At 48.3% G+C, this 18,211-nt stretch overlaps 2 protein-coding genes across 2 annotated transcripts; one reads left to right on the top strand and one right to left on the bottom strand.

Annotated features, from left to right (window-relative positions):
- Window positions 1–1,202: 1,202 nt before the first annotated feature.
- ACTL7A (actin like 7A) lies at window positions 1,203–2,617 on the bottom strand (the record flags this gene model as incomplete). The annotated part of the gene is made up of 1 exon (XM_084899440.1): window positions 1,203–2,617. Exon 1 carries the CDS (start codon window positions 2,523–2,525, stop codon window positions 1,203–1,205), a length of 1,323 nt encoding a protein of 440 aa, XP_084755566.1. The 5' UTR covers window positions 2,526–2,617.
- A 3,879-nt stretch (window positions 2,618–6,496) lies between these two features.
- On the top strand, window positions 6,497–7,759 carry ACTL7B (actin like 7B; the record flags this gene model as incomplete). The annotated part of the gene is made up of 1 exon (XM_084899614.1): window positions 6,497–7,759. The coding sequence occupies exon 1, from the start codon at window positions 6,515–6,517 to the stop codon at window positions 7,757–7,759; it is 1,245 nt and encodes a 414-aa protein (XP_084755740.1). The 5' UTR covers window positions 6,497–6,514.
- Between the last annotated feature and the right edge of the window lie 10,452 nt (window positions 7,760–18,211).

Genomic DNA, 18,211 nt, shown 5'->3' on the forward strand with positions numbered 1-18,211 from the left:
CAGAATTTGAAGATAGTATGTTTCTATATGATTGTTTTCCTCTGTGGTCCCCTATTTTATTTTACCCATTTAAAAATATTACTTAGAGGAAGGTACATAGGCTTTATCACCCTGCCAAAGAGGGCCAAAGGTTAAGAATTAGCCACACTTCAACCTGCCCATCAGTGAACGTTCATGCAGTGTTGACACGTGAGTGGTTTGGGCAGAAACTGACGTGAGTAGGACGTACCTCTTTCTCATGTCAGTGTACCCACTCTAGCTGATTCCCAGTGCTGAGGTAAGGCTGTCATCCTTGCTGAACTGTAGGCACTGCAGGTGCCCGTCTAGAGCTATCTGCTGCCCTACTCCAGCTCGCTGGTGCCAGCCGGCAGTGCTTCCTCACCAGGCCAGGGCCCAGGGTCTGCCATGTAGGTCTTTCAGGGGAGTCCAGGCAAACCTGGAGGCTCTGAGGGTGGTTCTGGAGAGCTTCTCCCTGGGGGTGGTAGGGATGCCATTTGCTCTCCTGTGAATGCTTGAGCATGTGTCTTTGTGGGGTTGGGGTGGGGGGCAGTGTGGAGACTCAAAACCATAGTAAGACTTTGGGGCTCCTGTAAAGGAGAGAAGTCTAAGATAATCTTAGCAACTCTTGTGATCCCCTCCTGGAGGCCGGACACTGGTGTTTAGCTGCTTTGTGGGAGACTGAACCTTGACAACATACTTCCTATTGGTGTTCACCAGAAGGGATCTTCGTGAACTTAATATATGCATAGCCCACGGACACAGTAGTGCAGTGAAGGCCTGGGATGGGGTAGGGACTGGGTGGAAGGAGGCAAAAGGGGACATGAGGGACATCTGTAATTCTGTCAATAGAAAGGGGGGCTCTTATGTGTCACAACAGCATATAATCTACCATCATACTTCCCCTTCCAAGCAGATCTTAACAATACAGTATTCCTAAAATGGAAAATGAAATAAGAGAGCACCATTTTAGAGCTAGTCCCTCCACCCCCCCACCTCCACCTTTGTGTTGGCAAACGTATATTTCAAGGCAGAGCTGCATGTATGGAGTTGTTCTCATTAAGTCAGGAAATGGACACACTGTGGAGGGGAACAGAGTGTTTAATGCTGTCGGAGTGAACGTGCCGGGCCTATGTGTGGGGTGGGTGCTCACCCAGCAACGCGGACCCCTGGCAGCCACAGCGACCATGCTTCATCCGGGACGTTCAGAAGCACCTTCTGTAGATGAAGAAAGGCCCATGTTCCTCATACTCAAAGCGGTGGATCCACAGTGGCTGGAAGCCGTGGAGCGAAGCCAGGATGGAGCCACCCGTCCACACCGAAGTCTCTCTCTCGGGCAGCACGTTCACCTGGGGGGTGTCATTGGGACACAGGCTGTTCAGCTCCCTCTGCAGACGGTTGGGGAAGCCACTGAGCATGGTGCTCCCCCCGCAGAGCAGGATGTTCCCCATGAGGTCCCGCTTGAGGGCGATGTCGCACTTGTTCAGGCAGGACACTGTCTGGGTGTGGAGGCCCAGCTGCATGGACCTGATGAGGGAAGGCTTGAAGAACATCTCTGAGCAGAGGAACCTCTCCTGGCCCAGGTATATCTGCTGCCCGTCGGGCAGGGTGTACTGGATCATGTGCTTAGCCTCTGGGATTTTCCTCTCTTCGATGGGGTCCAGGGCCACGAAGCAGCATTTCTTCTTGATGTCCTCCACGATGCCCCTGTGGGCCTCGGTGAAGTGTTTCCCCGAACTGTTCATCAGGCCCATCAGGTAGTTTGTCAGGTCGTAGCCCGAATAGTCCAGCCGCCCTGTGATGCTGGGCAGAGGGTAGCCTTCGTAGATGGGGACGACGTAGGACACGCCGTGGCCCACCTCCACCACCAGGCCGGAGGTCCTGCCGTAGGAGTACATGGACAGGCGGGACTGGTAGGCGATGTGCATGGCGGGCGTGCTGAAGGTCTCGAACAGCATCTCGGCGTACTTCTCCCTGTTGGTGTGCGGGCTCAGCGGCGGGTCTGAAACCAGGACCGCGTGCTCCTCAGGGGCGATCTTCATCTCCTTGTGGAAGATGTACTCCCAGATGCCCTGCACCGAGTCCCAGTCCACGATGACGCCGTGCCGCAGGGGGGTCACCAGCCTGAGGCGAACCTCCGGGTTGACGAGCTCCTGCCCCACGAAGGTCTCTTTGCGTTTGTCCCCAGTCTTGGTGGTCTCCATGTAGGGCTTGCCCACGGTTGACGAGATCTTGTGGGTGGGCCGTGGCAGCCCGGCAAAGCCGCATTTGCAGTAGCCGGTGCCCAGGTCCACGACCACCGCCTTGGTCACCTTCACCGGGGGCTTCTCCCTGGCTTCTCCTGATTTCGTGGGCTCTTCTGGCTCCAGGCAGTTCCGGTTGACCCACACCGCACGCTTCGCTGGGCCACATCTTAGGGAGGCCGTCGGGAGGGCCTCTGTGTTCTGGGGGGCCTGTTCGCCCCTCCCCTTGTCAGGCCCATCCCCTATGAGCCTTGCCTGTGGAGCCCACGTGCTATTGAGAGCCATCTCGCTCTCGGAAAGTTCCTGGAATCCACAGGTTTCAAGGCAGGAAAGGCTGAAATCAGAAGGCAACTTGAGAATGTCCGCACTGATGACATCACTGATTATGACATAACCTAGTGACCTGGGGCTTTCTGGATCCTGGGAAACCTTGTTCCAATGTAGGGTTGATTAGGGTAGTGTTTTATAGAGATTTACCTTTTTCTCGTTTTTTGTGATAAGCCTGAGTCATCCAGTCAGTATTTATTGAATGCTTGCAGTGTTCAAGCAGCTGAAAATAGAAGGCAGAGTAAGAAAAAGAAAATTATAGGTCCTTTTAGAGCTTATATGCTAATTAGTGACTGAGTGAAGACCTGCAGAAAGAGAGGGAGAATGCCGGGTGTATATATATCCCAGTAGTAGATGTAGAGCAGTGTTTCCCAACCTTCTCTCATGATGAGAATCACCTGGTGGAGTTGTTAAAACACAGATTCCTGAATCCCAACTAAGAAGTGCTAAACTAGAATTTTTGGGAACATATAGGTAAAATTGTATACTTAACTAGTGCTCTAAGACAGATGTTATATACAGAGCACTAAGTTAGCTATGCAATTTTACCTATATGTTCTCAAAAATTCTAGTTTAGCACTTCTTAGTTGGGATTCAGGAATCTGTGTTTTAACAACTCCACCAGGTGATTCTCATCATGAGAGAAGGTTGGGAAACACTGATGTAGAGGACTGGAAGCAGAAGTGCATCTGATGTGTTAGAGCAGGTGTCAGCAAACTAGGGCCTGCAGCCTGTCTTTGTAAAATTTCTTTTTTAATATATTTTATTGATTTTTTACAGAGAGGAAGAGAGAGGGATAGAGAGTGAGAAACATCGATGAGAGAGAATCATTGATCAGCTGTCTCTTACACACCCCCTACTGGGGATGTGCCTGCAACCAAGGTACATGCCCTTGACCGGAATCGAACCCGGGACCCTTCAGTCTGCAGGCTGACACTCTATCCACTGAACCAAACGGTTTCGGCCTGTCTTTGTAAATTTTTATTGGAGCACAGACAGCCACTGTCTATGGCTGCGTTTGTTGAGTTATTGCAACAAAGACTGTAATGGATCCCAAAGTAGAAAGTAAATGTTGACCACCCGGCCCTTTACAGAAAAAAATTGTCAGCCCCCAAGTTAGAAGATCCCCAAAAGATGAGTGTGGCTGGCATGGGAAGAGTGAGGAACAGCATGTGAGATGGAGGAACTAGGGCGGTAGGGAGGGCCAGCAGCTCCCATTGGGCCTCATGGGCCAGTGCTAGGACTTCGGCTCTGGTTCTGCATGAGGTCGGAAAACACTAGAGAATTTTGAGCAGGGAGTTGACACCATCTGACTTAGATTTTAGCAGAAATAATTGCTGTTGTGGTTCTTGTACCCAAAACTTATGTCTCATTTGTTCCTTGGGACAATCTGCAGAGGAATTATTTTTGGGCACGTATTTGTACACATATTGATCCTTTATTTTAGGTCTTTGGTTCATCAATGAAATTTGACTCTACGGAGTCCCACTGATGACAACACTGAGGTTCCTAGGTGCGTAACTCACCCAGGGGTGTGCTGTGGACACACCTTGATGGGAACTGACATAGGTCTCCCATGCCATCTCCGAAGCTGGGCATGTTGGTGCTGACACTTGCCACCCTCAAGGCTCCCAGAATCCAACCTTACATTGTGCGGTCACTTTTTTTCATAAAAGAGGCGGTCACTACAATGGTGGGCTTTCTCCTTTAAGACGGTCACTGGGGGTGTTCTTGGCTCTTTGTGGGCTGTGTGTGAAGAAAAGGACCAAGTCCAGTCTCATGAGCCTTATGACTATCTGATGGAGGTGGCTAAGCTGCCATCTCAGAAACAAAAATCTCAGCTTCTTAGTTCATTAGGGTGAAAAAGCACAGAATTTTGAAAGGCTAGGAAAGTGCTTTTCTGAATGCCTGGCTACTTGAAAAATAGTTTACTTGCTTCTGCTATTCAGGGATTTCCATGGCCAACTTGGATTGTTTCACTTTATTTCAGAAGAACTTGCATGATAAGGCGTATTTAACTTAGAATGATCTATTGTCCTTCTCCTCAATCCCCCTCTTGAATTTTGAGAAATCTGCAGCTGCTTAGTACATTTCACTGTCCTGGGTTTCTGGAGGGGCCTCTATTGCTTCTGTCATGAATGATCTCAAATTTAATGGCTTAAAACACAAATGTATTATCTTATAATTCTGAGATGGAGGTTAAAAGTCCACAGTTGGTCTTGGTGGGATAAAATCAAGGTGCGGACAGAGCCCTGTTCCTTCTGGAGACCCTAGGGGCTCATTTATTTCCTTGTGGCCCCTTCCTTCCTTCTTCTTCAAAGACTCCTCCGACTTCTGCTTCTTTGCCACATCTTCTCGGACCTGACCCTCTGTCTTTATCTTAAGATCCTTATGATTCCTGTGAGCCCTGTGTACTCCAGGGTAGTTAACCTCCTCTCTCAAACCCCTTAACTAGCATCTACAAAGTCCTGTGCCATCAAAGATAACAGTCACAGATTCCAGGGATTAAGGATGTGGACATTTTTTGGGGAGAGGGGGGTTAGATTATTCTTTCTTCCTCACTCTCTACATCTGATCTGATAATCTAATGCAAATGCAGTTTGTGAGGCTAGAGATGGCACAGGAACCAACCAGAGAAGGCCTCAAATGCCAGAATGAGAGCTTGGATTGCATTGAGGATAGTTGGGAAACCAACCAGTTAGATTAGATTCTACCTTCTAAACTTCTCTAGAATCTGTCCCTTGTTCTCTTCCACATTATCACAGCCCTACTTTAGGCCACCTTCGAGTCTTACAAGAATTTCTTCAATTCTCTTCTCAGGTCTCAGAGTTTTGCACCTTTATTTTATAGCTAAACACAGATCTTCCTAAAGTTATCTAGAAGTCAATCTGACAACTCCTCTGCATGGAGTCTTTATGGAGTCTCCAGCTGTCTTCTATTCAATCCAAGCTCCTTCCTGTTCCTAGCATTTGAGCCCTGCCTGGTTGGCTCTGTGACCCTCTAGCTTCATCCATGTTTCCAAACACCTGAACTACAGGCAGTTCCCCACCGTGGCCCCCTCAGAGCCTTTGCTCAAGCTGTCCTTCCTGCGGGAGATGTCTTTCCCACCTCTTAACTACCTGAAGATACCCATGATTCTTCCAGAACTCGACTTAAGCATCACCTCTCTAGGGAACCCTCTGCCTGCCCCCCTCCAATGAGTGCTCCCCTCTGGGCACCTCTGCTCTCCCAATGGACTTTCACCTGCAAACTCCTTTTGTCCATTCCATCTTCTTCCCACCTAGACTGGGCTCTGGTTGTGGCTGAGGTCCTATCACCAGCAGACTGTACGGGGCTGGACCCACCACAAACCCCTTCAAATGTTGGAGGAATGAAAGTGCTGTTGGGTCCCTCGCAGTCTTTAGGAGACTTGGTGCACTGAAGTTGCATGAACTTGGGTTAACGTACAAACACTCCAAGAGCTGTCCGTCCATGGGCAAGTCATTGGAATTGTGAGCCTCGATTTCCTCAGCTCTGCCTATCTCGTGGGATTCTGTGAAATAACCTGTGAGGTGTCTGGTATAGTGCCTGGCTTACTGTAAGGGCTCAAATATGCATCATCCTTGCAGCCAAGAAGCAGAGGAGAGAACAGTGTCCAGTTAGTGAATAGGAGAATAGAAACAGGGAGGTAAGAGAGCAGGAGAAAAAACTTCTGAGACCCAAGTGTGCTTGGGTTTCTAAAACGGTGCTGGCCACTTAAAATGCCCTGTGCAAAGTCAAGTGAGGCGGATGGGGGTGGGATGACAGAGCATGGAGCCAAGGCCCAGCCTCCCCTGACTGCTAGAATGGGCCAGCCCCAGTGACATCACAATCCTGAGTGGCTGCTGAGGCCCTGCTGGAGGTGGGCCCTCATTTCTCTCCACTGAGCACACCGATGTGGAAGCGAGAAAGGTGAGCAAGGAAGGCAGATGGCAACGAAGAACAGCTCAAGCCCCATGCCCGCGGGCACGGCCCAGGGTGACCCCGGAGAGGCAGGCACGCTGTCAGCCCCAGAGGCTGGCATCCGGGACAGAAGCTCAGCCACTCAGCTGAAGGCCAAGCCCAAGTACGTGCGCAGGGTCAAGGCGCTCATCATCGACCTGGGCTCGCAGTACTGCAAGTGTGGCTACGCGGGCGATCCGAGGCCCACCTACTTCATCTCCTCCACCGTGGGCAGGTGCTGCTCCCAGGTGGGCGATGCCCTCAAGAACACGTACGTGGGCCACGAGCTGCTCCACGTGGAGGCCCCCCTGAAGCTGGTGAACCCCCTCAAGTACGGCGTGGTGGTGGACTGGGACTGTGTCCAGAGCATCTGGGAGTACATCTTCCACACGGCCATGCGGATCCTGCCCCAGGAGCATGCCGTGCTGGTCTCCGACCCCCCGCTCAGCCCCAGCATCAACCGGGAGAAGTACGCCGAGCTCCTGTTCGAGACCTTCGGCATCCCGGCCATGCACGTGACGTCCCAGTCGTTGCTGTCCATCTACTCGTACGGCAAGACCACGGGCATGGTGGTGGAGAGCGGGCACGGCGTCTCGCACGTGGTGCCCATCTCGGAGGGCAACGTGCTGCCGGGCCTGGTGGGCCGCGCCGACTACGCCGGGGGCGACCTCACCAACTACCTGCTGCAGCTGCTCAACGAGGCGGGCCACAAGTTCACGGACGACCACCTGCACATCGTGGAGCACATCAAGAAGACGTGCTGCTACGCGGCCCTGCAGCCCGAGAAGGAGGTGTGCCTGGCCCTGGAGGAGCTGCGCGTGGACTACGAGCTCCCTGACGGCAAGGTCATCACCATCGGCCATGAGCGCTTCCAGGGCGCCGAGATGCTCTTCAAGCCCGTGCTGGTGGGCAGCAGCCTGCCCGGCCTGCCCGCGCTCGCGGCTGCCTGCCTGGGCCACTGCCAGGAGGCCGGCCTGAAGGAGGAGATGGCCGCCAACGTGCTGCTGTGCGGCGGCTGCACCATGCTGGACGGCTTCCCCGAGCGCTTCCAGCGGGAGCTGAGCCTCCTGTGCCCCGGGGACAGCCCCACCGTGGCTGCGGCTTCCGAGAGGAAGACCTCCGTGTGGACCGGGGGCTCCATCCTGGCCTCCCTGCAGGCCTTCCAGCAGCTATGGGTCAGCAAGGAAGAGTTTGAGGAGCGGGGCAGTGCGGCCATCTACGCCAAGTGCTGAGCGCGGCCCGGCAGGCCAGGCCTCGGGGGCAGGCGACCGTAGGCCACTCTATACGTTTACAGAGTTTCACATAAACATTTAACACAACGGCTCTTGTCCCGTCTGGATTTCTTGACTTAGGAGGTGATGGGGAGTTGGGTTTAGAGGTAGCAGCACCTTTTGCACTGCTGGGTGGGGAGCAGCAGGGATAGAAGGTGGGTGACCGCTCTCCTCATGAGGGTGGCATTATCTCAGAGCTTCCTGTTCTATTAACTCCTCGGGGTTCAAAACCCAATTCAGCAGACATGTTGCTTGCTCATCTGTCCAGGAACCATGTGGGACATGAAGGCTTGGATTAAGGGGCCAGCTTGGGTTATGTAGTTAAGTGGTGGGGGGAGACTCACAAGCATGTGTCTGACTTCATCTCCTGGTGCCTGCCCACAGCTGCATCACTGCTGATTGCCCCGGGCTCCCTGCCTGCCCTCCCCTCACTGCCTGCCCTCTCCAGAGGTGCAGCCTATAGGTGTGCCTCTCCTGAGTGGAGGGACCATTTCTACCCGTCTGACTTCCAACTTCAGCCAAAATTGCAGCTGTTTCCACAGTCACTGAACCCACAAGATGTCGGAGGAACCAGAGGGTCCTTTGGAAATCACGTGATTCTCTTCCTCCTGTACAGGTGAGGAAACTGAGGACGGGGAGGATGGGGAGGATGGGAGCTGTGGCAGTGGATGAGTCCAGGTCTCCTGACTCAGGGCGTAATTATTTCCAGAAAAGCAAACACAGTTACTGTAGCTTGGGCTGCTATAAAAATAAAATACCACAGACCAGGTGGCTTATAAATAGTAGAAATTTATTTCTTACAATACAATTTTGGAGACTGGAAGTCCAAGATTAGGGTGGCGGCATGGCAAGGTTTGGGTGAAGGCCCTCTTCCAGGTTGCAGACTGCTGACATCTCGCTGTGTTCTCACATGACGGAAGGGGTGAGGGATATGTGTGGGGCCTCTTAAGCACTAATCCCTTTCCTGAGGGCTCTGCCCTCATCACCCAATCATCCCCCAAAGGCCCCACCTAATACTATTGGGCATTGGGCTTTCAACATATGAATTTGGGGGGAGGAAGTGGGAGACACATCCAACCTATAGCAATGATTTCTTTTTTAAAATCTATTTTTATTGATTTCAGAGAGGAAGGAGGACGAGATAGAAACATCAATGATGGGAAAGAATCATTGATTGGCTGCCTTTTGCATGTCCCCTACTGAGGATCAAGCACACAACCTGGGCATGTGCCCTGTCCAGAATCAAACCATGACCTCCTTGTTTATAGGTCTATGCTCAACCACTGAACCACTGAACCACATCAGTCAGATTAGCAACGTATCTACTTACCAAGCATCTACTATGGCTGAGGCCCAGAGCTGGAGACCAAGAAATGACCAGAATGTGGCCCTTCCCTTAGACCCAGTCAGCAGGGACTCAGTGGACAGTGCCTGGGTAAGGAGACGAGGCCTGAGCTGTGTTCCTGGGGTGGGGAGGTGGAGGTGGTGTATTAGAAAGCTGTAAATGGGGAAGTGCTAGACGTGGTGGCCAGTTAGGGACTTTGGGGCTGAGGGAGAAATTTCTGAGTCTTGGGAGATTTCAGCTGATGACTGACTACCTACCACCTTCACCTCCTGATGGAACCTGTGACCAGGGGCCCACCACCGGATGTCCATGGGATCACACATTGGTGAGCTGTGTGACCTGATGGGCTACCAAGTGTCTCTGAGCCACCTCTGACCTTAGACCTGCTTGGGGGCACTCTGAGGTGTCTCTGTCCCTGCCCTGTCCTGGGGGCTGCAGGCTTGGGAAAGAACCAGACACAGTCTTAAATGCCAAGCCATTGCCCAGGATTGGGCTTCTAAACTGGAGTCTGAGTTCCCCTGAGCTGGCAGGAACTTGAGCTCTTTCCAGGAGAGAAGGGTTGAAGACTGGAGGTCTTAGGCTGATGGTGCCAGCAGACACATCTTGTTCGGCCAGCGCAGCATTTGAGTTTTTTTCTTGAATGCACTTTTTTTCAGGGAGGCCTACATTTTCAGGTTGCCAAAATCTCTACTACCCTGATGACTTAATATATACTTGCTGCTTCAGCCACGTTTGCTAATTAGGCAGCATTCATTCTATTGGCTGCAACCTAAGAACCGCTGAGCAGTACTAATCCTAACAACCCGATGAGGTACAGGCAGGGAAACAGGCTTATCGAGGGGAATATGATTTGCCCCAAACCACACAGGCAGAAAGTCAGAGCTGCAGGTGAACCCTCTTCCATATGCTGGTCTGGAAGAGGGCACAGGGTAGCATAGGGGCCTATGAAGACCAGGTATGAACCTTGCCTGACCCTTTGTCCTGTCCCTAAATCTCTACTCATGCTCAGGCCCAGCTAACATTCCCCAGGTGGAACCAATCGTTCCTGCCTCCATTTCCCCTCCTCCCTTCCCTGCAACTCCCAGTTTCTTTATGGGCATCAGATGGGCCAAGGGCTGACTGCCACGAGGAGCATGTGACTTAAGCTAAGCCAATCAGAGCAGCCCATCTGTTTGGCCACATGATTGGCTGGGGGTGAGCATGTGACTTTAGTGCCCTGGTGCAGAGGGAATCACAGGCTTTTTACTTGGAAAGTGGGCATAACCTTGGGGCGTGTGGCTTCTCACTGTTGCAACCACATTTGTTACCAGGACGGGAGCCAGCTGGAGGCTGGACCACCAAGGAGTGTAAAACTCAGCGGGTACCCTGCCAACAGTGACCTCCGAGTGAAACCACGCCTAGGGCGCCCTCTCCTATCAGACCTTGTGTTTCTGCGAGTCTTCACCTTCACCAGGTGAGTGTGAGTCTGCTGCTTTCAGCTGAGCACTTTGTAACTGTTTCTCTCAACAATGGTATTCCACCCGAGAACTTTCTGAGGCTGAGGGACCAGGCTTGGAGAGGCCTCTTAGAATTGAAATATTAAGACCAACATTTCATTGATTTACTAACAAGAAAGCTACTATACATGATGAATTTTTATCAAGGTATTAGAAGTGTCAGATATTACATGAATGCTCAAGTACAGAAACCTAGCTAAGAGGTGGTCCTGTTCTCTTGTTTAGATATTTGTTTTGGAGGTTGGACTTGGAGCTTCTTAAGGACAGGAGCTTCGATTTCTTTGTCTTAGCCTTCTTCGTGACCAGTGCAGACCCTGGCACAGAGTGGATGCTTAGTGCATGCCAATTGAAACCACCTACTCCTACTCTGTGAGGAGGAAGTCACAGTATTTTCTCCCATCTATATGTATAAAAGCCTAATATGCAAAGTATCCCCTCGGGTGTTCAATCGCTTGCTATGACATATGCTGACCACTAGGGGGCCTCTAGTATTACAGATGAGGAAACAGGTCTGGAGAGGTTAAAAATCTTGTCCATGTTCACCTGCCTGGAAAACCAGTCTTGTGCTAAATCATAGTTTTGTGATTCCAAAATGCCTCTTTGCCCTTGTTACCTCTCTTTCTCCAAATTATCAATCTCTTTTACAAGGACGGAAAAAAAAAGATGTAAAAATTGCTTTTAAGTCATGAACAAGTATGATGTAATTTCACAATCAGCCCGAGGTATGAAAGTTAAGAATGCCATTCTTTTAAGCAAAGGAGAGACTTATTTTGCTCCAGATTTCCAGAGACATAAGTAAGCAAGTATGAGGGTGACCTCATGTGGCAAAGTCCTACCATTTAGACATGGTGGGAGGCCGTTGTCCTCTCTGCCTCTTTGGACAGCCTGATCTCTCTCCCTCAAGTGTTTATTTACCAAGTTTTCTCTAAGAGTTATCTGCAGAAAATGGGCTTAAACAACTAATAAATTAGTTTAATCACAATACAAACTAGTAATGGTGTTCTATTTGATGAAAGGTGGTGCTTTTTTTTTTTTTTTTTTTTTTAGTATGCTACATTTTCTTGGAATGTAGTGGTTCTTAACCAGTGAGAAAGGGGGAGTGTAGGGTATTGGTTATGCTGGGGCTAGTTCTTAATAGCTCATAAGAGCCTGTTTTTAATATTCAGGAATCTTGCAAGCCAATTGTTAAACCATGTTATAGCTTAAAATTGGTCCACAGAAACCAGCAAGAATTACAAATCATGTTCCCCTAACCCTGAGAATTTGTTTAAAGGGGGGACAGGGGAAATGGGGAAAAATGGTGGTCAACAGAATCATCCGGGGAGCCCAAAACCCAACCCAACCCATGTGTACCTTCTCCCCAGAGTGAATCAGTGGATGGGGAAGCACCCAGGACTCTGTGATTGGTGAGTTCCCAGGTGGTTCTAATAGACGCTCTAGGAAAGAAGCTGCTCGGAAGAGTGCTGGCGCGTCTGAGCACCGTGCAGCGTTCAGAGTGAACCAGAAGCAGCGGCATCGTGTGGGACAAGGGCACCGAGAGACTGAGCGGCTGCTCCTTTGGGTCAGAACCTCTGTCACCGCCTATCTAAGCTCCCCTCGTCCTTCAAGGCGGGGGTGCACACTGTGGCTTTGCACAGCTGCCTTGGCTGTCATTGTCCACCCATCTTGGTGGAAAGGACGAAGACGGTGTCTTTCTCTCTTCCTGTTCTGGAGCAAGCTTGGGTGTGGCACTGAGCAGGTGTCCTGGGGAGGTATGCTGCATTTGTGTCTCCTAGGCTTCTTGCTTTGTATTTCCCAGTTCTTGCCTTTTTGTTGTTCTTTCTTCCCAGAACTGGGCAGGATCCCTGGTTTTTAAACCTTCAGCCCTGGCTGCCTGTCAGAATCCCCTGGGGAGCTTTAAAAACATCCTGATGCCCAAGCTCACTCCCAATTAATCAGAATGTCTGAGGTGGTGGGGAGGAGGATGGGAGCACCAGTGTGGTCTCCCAGGCCGGCAGTGATTCTGATGTGCCCCTTAGGGGAGACCGCTGCTGGGGGAAGCCTCAGAGCCCTTCATAGAGTTTCATTTTCACGGTCAGGAATGCCAAACAGCCGATGGGGCAGCACACAGTCTAGAACAGCATTCTTTTCCTGAGGTAGAACTCTAGAATCTGCCAATGTTCTGAGCCTTAGCGTTCCAGAGGCCATGATATGCTTCTGAAAGAAGTTCTAGTCCTCTGGGCTTCTGCTTTTGCACAAATATGTAAAATAACAATGAGGAACCAAATGAGTCACAGAAGAAGCAATAGAACTCTGCTTCATGAGTTCTGGGAAAGTCAGGCAAGAAAACGGTGCCATAAGGATGCCTCTTGGGTAACTGCATAGAGACTGAGCGTTACCTCCCTGGTTTCAGACAGGAAGTGTCCAGCAGAGAAAAATCATGAGAACCGGAAATGGATCAACAAGGTCTTGCATGACTGACTCCAGATCCACAGGCTTGAGAACACCCCTCCCATTTTCTTCTGGCCAAATAAGTAGATATGGCGTTGAATTCAACCAAGGGACATTTCTGTGGCTCTAAGCACTTTCTATCTTCTTGAGGGGACCAGGCCTCATCTCTACCCTCACCGGACACCACAGAGCCTGCAGTCTGCTTAGGGCAGTGGTCGGCAAACCGCGGCTCACGAGCCACATGCGGCTCTTTGGCCCCTTGAGTGTGGCTCTTCCACAAAATACCACATGCAGGCGTGCACGTACAGTGCAATTGAAACTTTGTGGCCCATGCGCAGAAGTTGGTTTTCGGCTCTCAAAAGAAATTTCCATCCTTGTACTATTGATATTTGGCTTTGTTGATTAATGAGTTTGCCGACCACTGGCTTAGGGGAATTCCTTTCTTTGTTAAGGGGCATTCAAACAAGGGAGGGCAAAGTTCTCTTGTTGGCCTTGTGGTTCTCAAATTTTGTTTTATGTTAGAATCACCCGGGGAGCTTTGAAAAATCCTGATAGCAAGGACTTCTGGTTCTGCCAAGGTGGAGAAGCCTTATTCTGTCAGGTCCTCCCCCTTACAACTAAAATCCCCTGGATGTTGGCAAAAATGCTCTTCTTGACCAAACTCCAGCCAGGCTCCTCTGAGCCCCTTCTCAGGTAGGCCTCAACGTTGACCCATAAAGACTTGGACAAACACTAACATAGTGTCTAACAGCTCAAGGCTACATACCTACGATGTCTCTATCACTGCCTGAGAAGTGACTGCCTCAGAAGCACAAAGATGCCAAAAGAATTTATTGTCTGTTCCAGCCAACACCTGAAGGAAGATGGGTCCCTGACTCCTGGTGTCCATGGAGGGGAGGAGCCTACCTGGTGTTTGTAATTTTCCACTTCCCTGACTCTACTGAGCCTCTGCTCACCCCACCCCGACCTCATTCTCCCTTTAACATGCCCAGTTACCTCTGATAAAGTGAAGTGGAACTCCCTTCCCTGCTGTAGTAGTATTTTACTGGTTAAAACCTATCCTTACCATTTAACTAGTATCCAGCTTTATTTTTGATAACACAATAGGTAAGCATGAGAAAACTCCCAAAAGTGAAAGATGTGCTCAGATCAAGTTGTCATAACCTTTAGAAATTACATTAACTCTATTTAAAAAATTTTTTGTAAGACTCCCAAGTGCCAGAGCATCAAGAGCGCAAAAAAAAAAAAGAAAAAAAAAAGAAAAAGAAAAAGAAAATATAGCTAGCATAATAGGCCCTGCACTGGATGGATACCAAAACAAACACAGAATCTAAGGAAACACAGAATAGGTTTTCATGGGGCTGAGGGAGGAGTTGCTCTTCCATTCCACCCTCCCACTCCATGGAAGTAGGTGCCATGCTCAGATTCCCCCAGTGGGTAATGTTTGGGGGAGTCCGAGTCAAGCTGTGTCCCCATCCCCACCCAGCAGCAATGAGGCAGAGTAAGGGGATGAGCGATGGGGCTAATTGGCACTTTCCTCCCTCTTCCTCACCTCTGGGGACAGTGGGGTTCAGCGAGGAGCTGATCTTGTACCCACTTGGAGGCAAGTAATTCGTGGATATCAACAATCTGACTTCACTTACTGTGAAGCTATAATAAATAAGACAGTGTGGTATTGGTGAAAGAATATTCAGTAGAGAGAGCTCCAAAGCAGACCCATACAAATGTAATCAATTGATGGTTGACAAAGGAGTAAAGGCAATTCAATAGAGAAAGGATAATAAATGGAGTTCAAACAATTGGAAATCCTTTTGCAAAAAATTAAACCTAGACTCAGACTTTATCTCTTACTCATTAACTCAAAATGGATCATTGACCTAAATTTAGAATGCAAAATTGTAAGACTTTTAGAACATAACACAGGAGAAAAATTAATTGATAACTTGGACTGAATTAAAATGAAAAACTTCTGCTCCCTGAAAGACACTATTAAGAGAATGAAAAGACAAGCCACAGATTGGGAAAAAATATTTGCATCCACGCTGAAAGGGAAGTTGGAAGGTTTATTTATTTTAATTTTACCAAGTTAAACATTCTTACCATGTGATCCAACAATCACACGCCTATGTATTTACACTTTTGAATCAAAACTTATGTCCACATAAAAACCTACACACGAATGTTTATAGCAATTCTGTTCATAAAACTGGAAGCAACTGAGATATTCTTAAATAGATAAATGAATAAATGGTACATCTGTACAATGGAACATGATTCACAAATAGAAACTATGGACTTGATTTAATAACGTGTCAGTACTGGTTTATTAATAATAACAAAGGTGCCACACTAATGCAAGATGTCAGTATTTGGGGAAACACATAATGGGCACAGGAGAAACGAATAAGGTCAGAGCTGTCTTCTTCCTGCAGTGACTGCTGAAGCATCCCAAACAAAGAGCACACAGGAAAGGTCCTGGGCAGCTGGGGAACTGGAACAGGGAGTCTGGAAAAGTATCTGGTCACATTTTTTTGAAATGAGAAAACAGAGGCCTAGGGTCGGGAAGTGACCTGCCCAAGTACCTAGCTGGTGACTGGAGGAGCTGAGACCATTGGGAGATTTCCCAACATCTGGTCCTGCACCCTCTCCATACCATTGGAACTGCTAGTTCAGCTACGTGCAGCGGGGCACATCCAGAGCACTTGCACGGTGTGCTCTTTAATCCTTTAAGACTCCTTTAAAGAGGAACAGAGTAGTCTGCAGACGCCAGTGACCTGGCAGGAGCTCACTCCCTGCAGGAACAATGTTGTTATGCTCCCTCTGCAAAGATCAGGGATGCGTCATCCCTCCCTGATGCCAAGCCATATGGGCATATCCCTCTCTCCTGATGGGGCGGGGGATCCCCCCACATCAAATCCATATCTTCAGAAGAGACGGCTGGTACTCTGGGAAGAGCTCCCTTTTGGGGCCCAGCTTTTCCATTAGCATTAGGAAGCCCAAGTGGCCAATTACTATATATCTCTCAGCAGGTCTGACGGCACTAATGAGCCTTCCCCCCACCAAGGCCCAATTTACTAAATGGCAAAGGCTTACAGCTAGATGAAGAACAGGCCAAGGCTTCTTGTTGAAGACGAGCAAATTGGAAGGAAGGCTATGGCAGAGAATGACAGTTGTTCAGCATAACATTTCTCTCCCTTGATAGGATTTGTGTGTGGACAGGTGGTGACTATACTCACCCGCCTCCCTTGTAACTAAGTGTGGCCATGTGACTAAATCCAGGCCAACGATATGTGAATGGAAGTGCTATGTGCACCTTCTGGGCGATCTGCAATTTAAAGGAAGATGTCTTTAAAGGGAGCAGCTCTGCCTTTCCTGTTCCCTTGAGCTGGAACTTGTTCCTATGACCCAGCCTTGACCATGCAGACAAGGAGAATGCCCTGGGTGATGGCAATACAATCAATGGAAGGAACCCGGATTCCTGAATGGCTGCACCAACCTGGACCTCGAGCCATGAGTGACAGAAACAAATCTCCATGGTCTTTAAACTATGTGCTATATTTTTGGGGGTCTTTTGGGTATAGAAGCTTTACTCTGACTTATACTGAGGAGAGCACAATAGGAAGTGGATGGTATTTTGAGCAAAACTGGAAGGCCTGCAGGGCAGAGCAGATATAAAATCCCATTCTTTGGGAGAATGCGCTGTTCTCTATCCCTTTTCCTTTTCTGACAGTTTCCTAAGAGAGCAAGTCAGCTTTCTCATATTACCCTTATAATAATCCTGGGAACAGGGTTTGCTCCCATTTTACAGTTGAGAAAACTGAGACTGAGAACGGGGAAGTCATTTGCCCAAGTTTGCACAGTTAATGAGTGATGAGACTATGATTAGATCGTAGGTCTCTGAGACTCCAGAGTCTGGATGCTTTGCTCTTTGGCATGCTGCCCCTCCCAGTAAGCCATATGTTTCTGAGAATAAGTGTTTTCTATGCCTTGGTGGTTTTAATGTCTTATAAACAGAAAGATAAGTATTCTGAATAGCTCTCTTATTTTGACTATTTACCATGAACCAGGCATTTAACATGTTATCTCATGTAATCCCTAGAACATTTCTAGGAAATGGGTATTATTATTCTCATTTTTATGTGAAGAAATCATCTTAAAAAAATCCAGGAAATCCCAAGTTCAAACATTAAGTGGGTTCAAACCATAATCTTTTTCTACAATGTTTCTGCCATTTTCTCACATTCCTTCTACATCTTTTTTGTTGCTGTTAATCCTCACCCAAGGATATTTGATTTTTAGAGAGAGTAGAAGGGAAGAAGGAAGGAGGAGGGAGAGAGAAGGAGGAACATTGATGTGAGACACATCAATTGGTTGCCTTCCACATACTCCCCTACCAGAAATCGAACCTGCGATACTTCTAACCACTTAGAAACATTGGTCAGAGCCCTCTATATCTTAAGAGATAAGTCATAATTGTCCCCAACAGTGTTGGAAGTAAGACTTAAGACTAATTTATTTACTTTTGAATTTTGAACTGTATAAGTGTTTTATATTTTTTTGAATAATAAAATCAAAAGGAAAAATAAAGCTAACCTAAAACTGAAACTAATAATCTTAGCTCTATCAAATTGGTTACATAGCCACATAGAGAAACTAATTACTACAAGTAATTTTCAAACATGTTCTTCTGTTATACAATACATTCTTGGTGGGGTATATTCCAAGGGAAAAAAGAATTGAAAATAATTGCAGTCTTCACTCAGTAATTTTATTATTAGGAATAATAATTGCATTATAATTTTTAAAAGTTATATATTAAGATAAAGTACAATAATGTTATTAAGATCCAAAATTTACATTGTGAGAAAAATATGATACAAAAATCATAGTTATGTAATCCAAACTTCTCTACTGAACCCCATATCCACTTCTCTATCTACTGAATGGCTTAGCCTTTTATATATATGTAAGAGGCTAATATGTAAAGTGTCCCCTGGGGAGTTCAACTGGGAGACCGGGAGTTCGATTTCTCTCTTATGATACGGGCAAACCATCAGGGGATGGTGTGGCTGGCAGCCAGAAGGCCCAGATCAGCCCTGATAATAACAGTAATAAACCAGTACTGACACATTATTAACTCAA

Source organism: Pipistrellus hanaki (assembly GCF_964339955.1).
Source record: "Pipistrellus hanaki genome assembly, chromosome: 11".
NCBI lineage: Eukaryota > Metazoa > Chordata > Mammalia > Chiroptera > Vespertilionidae > Pipistrellus > Pipistrellus hanaki.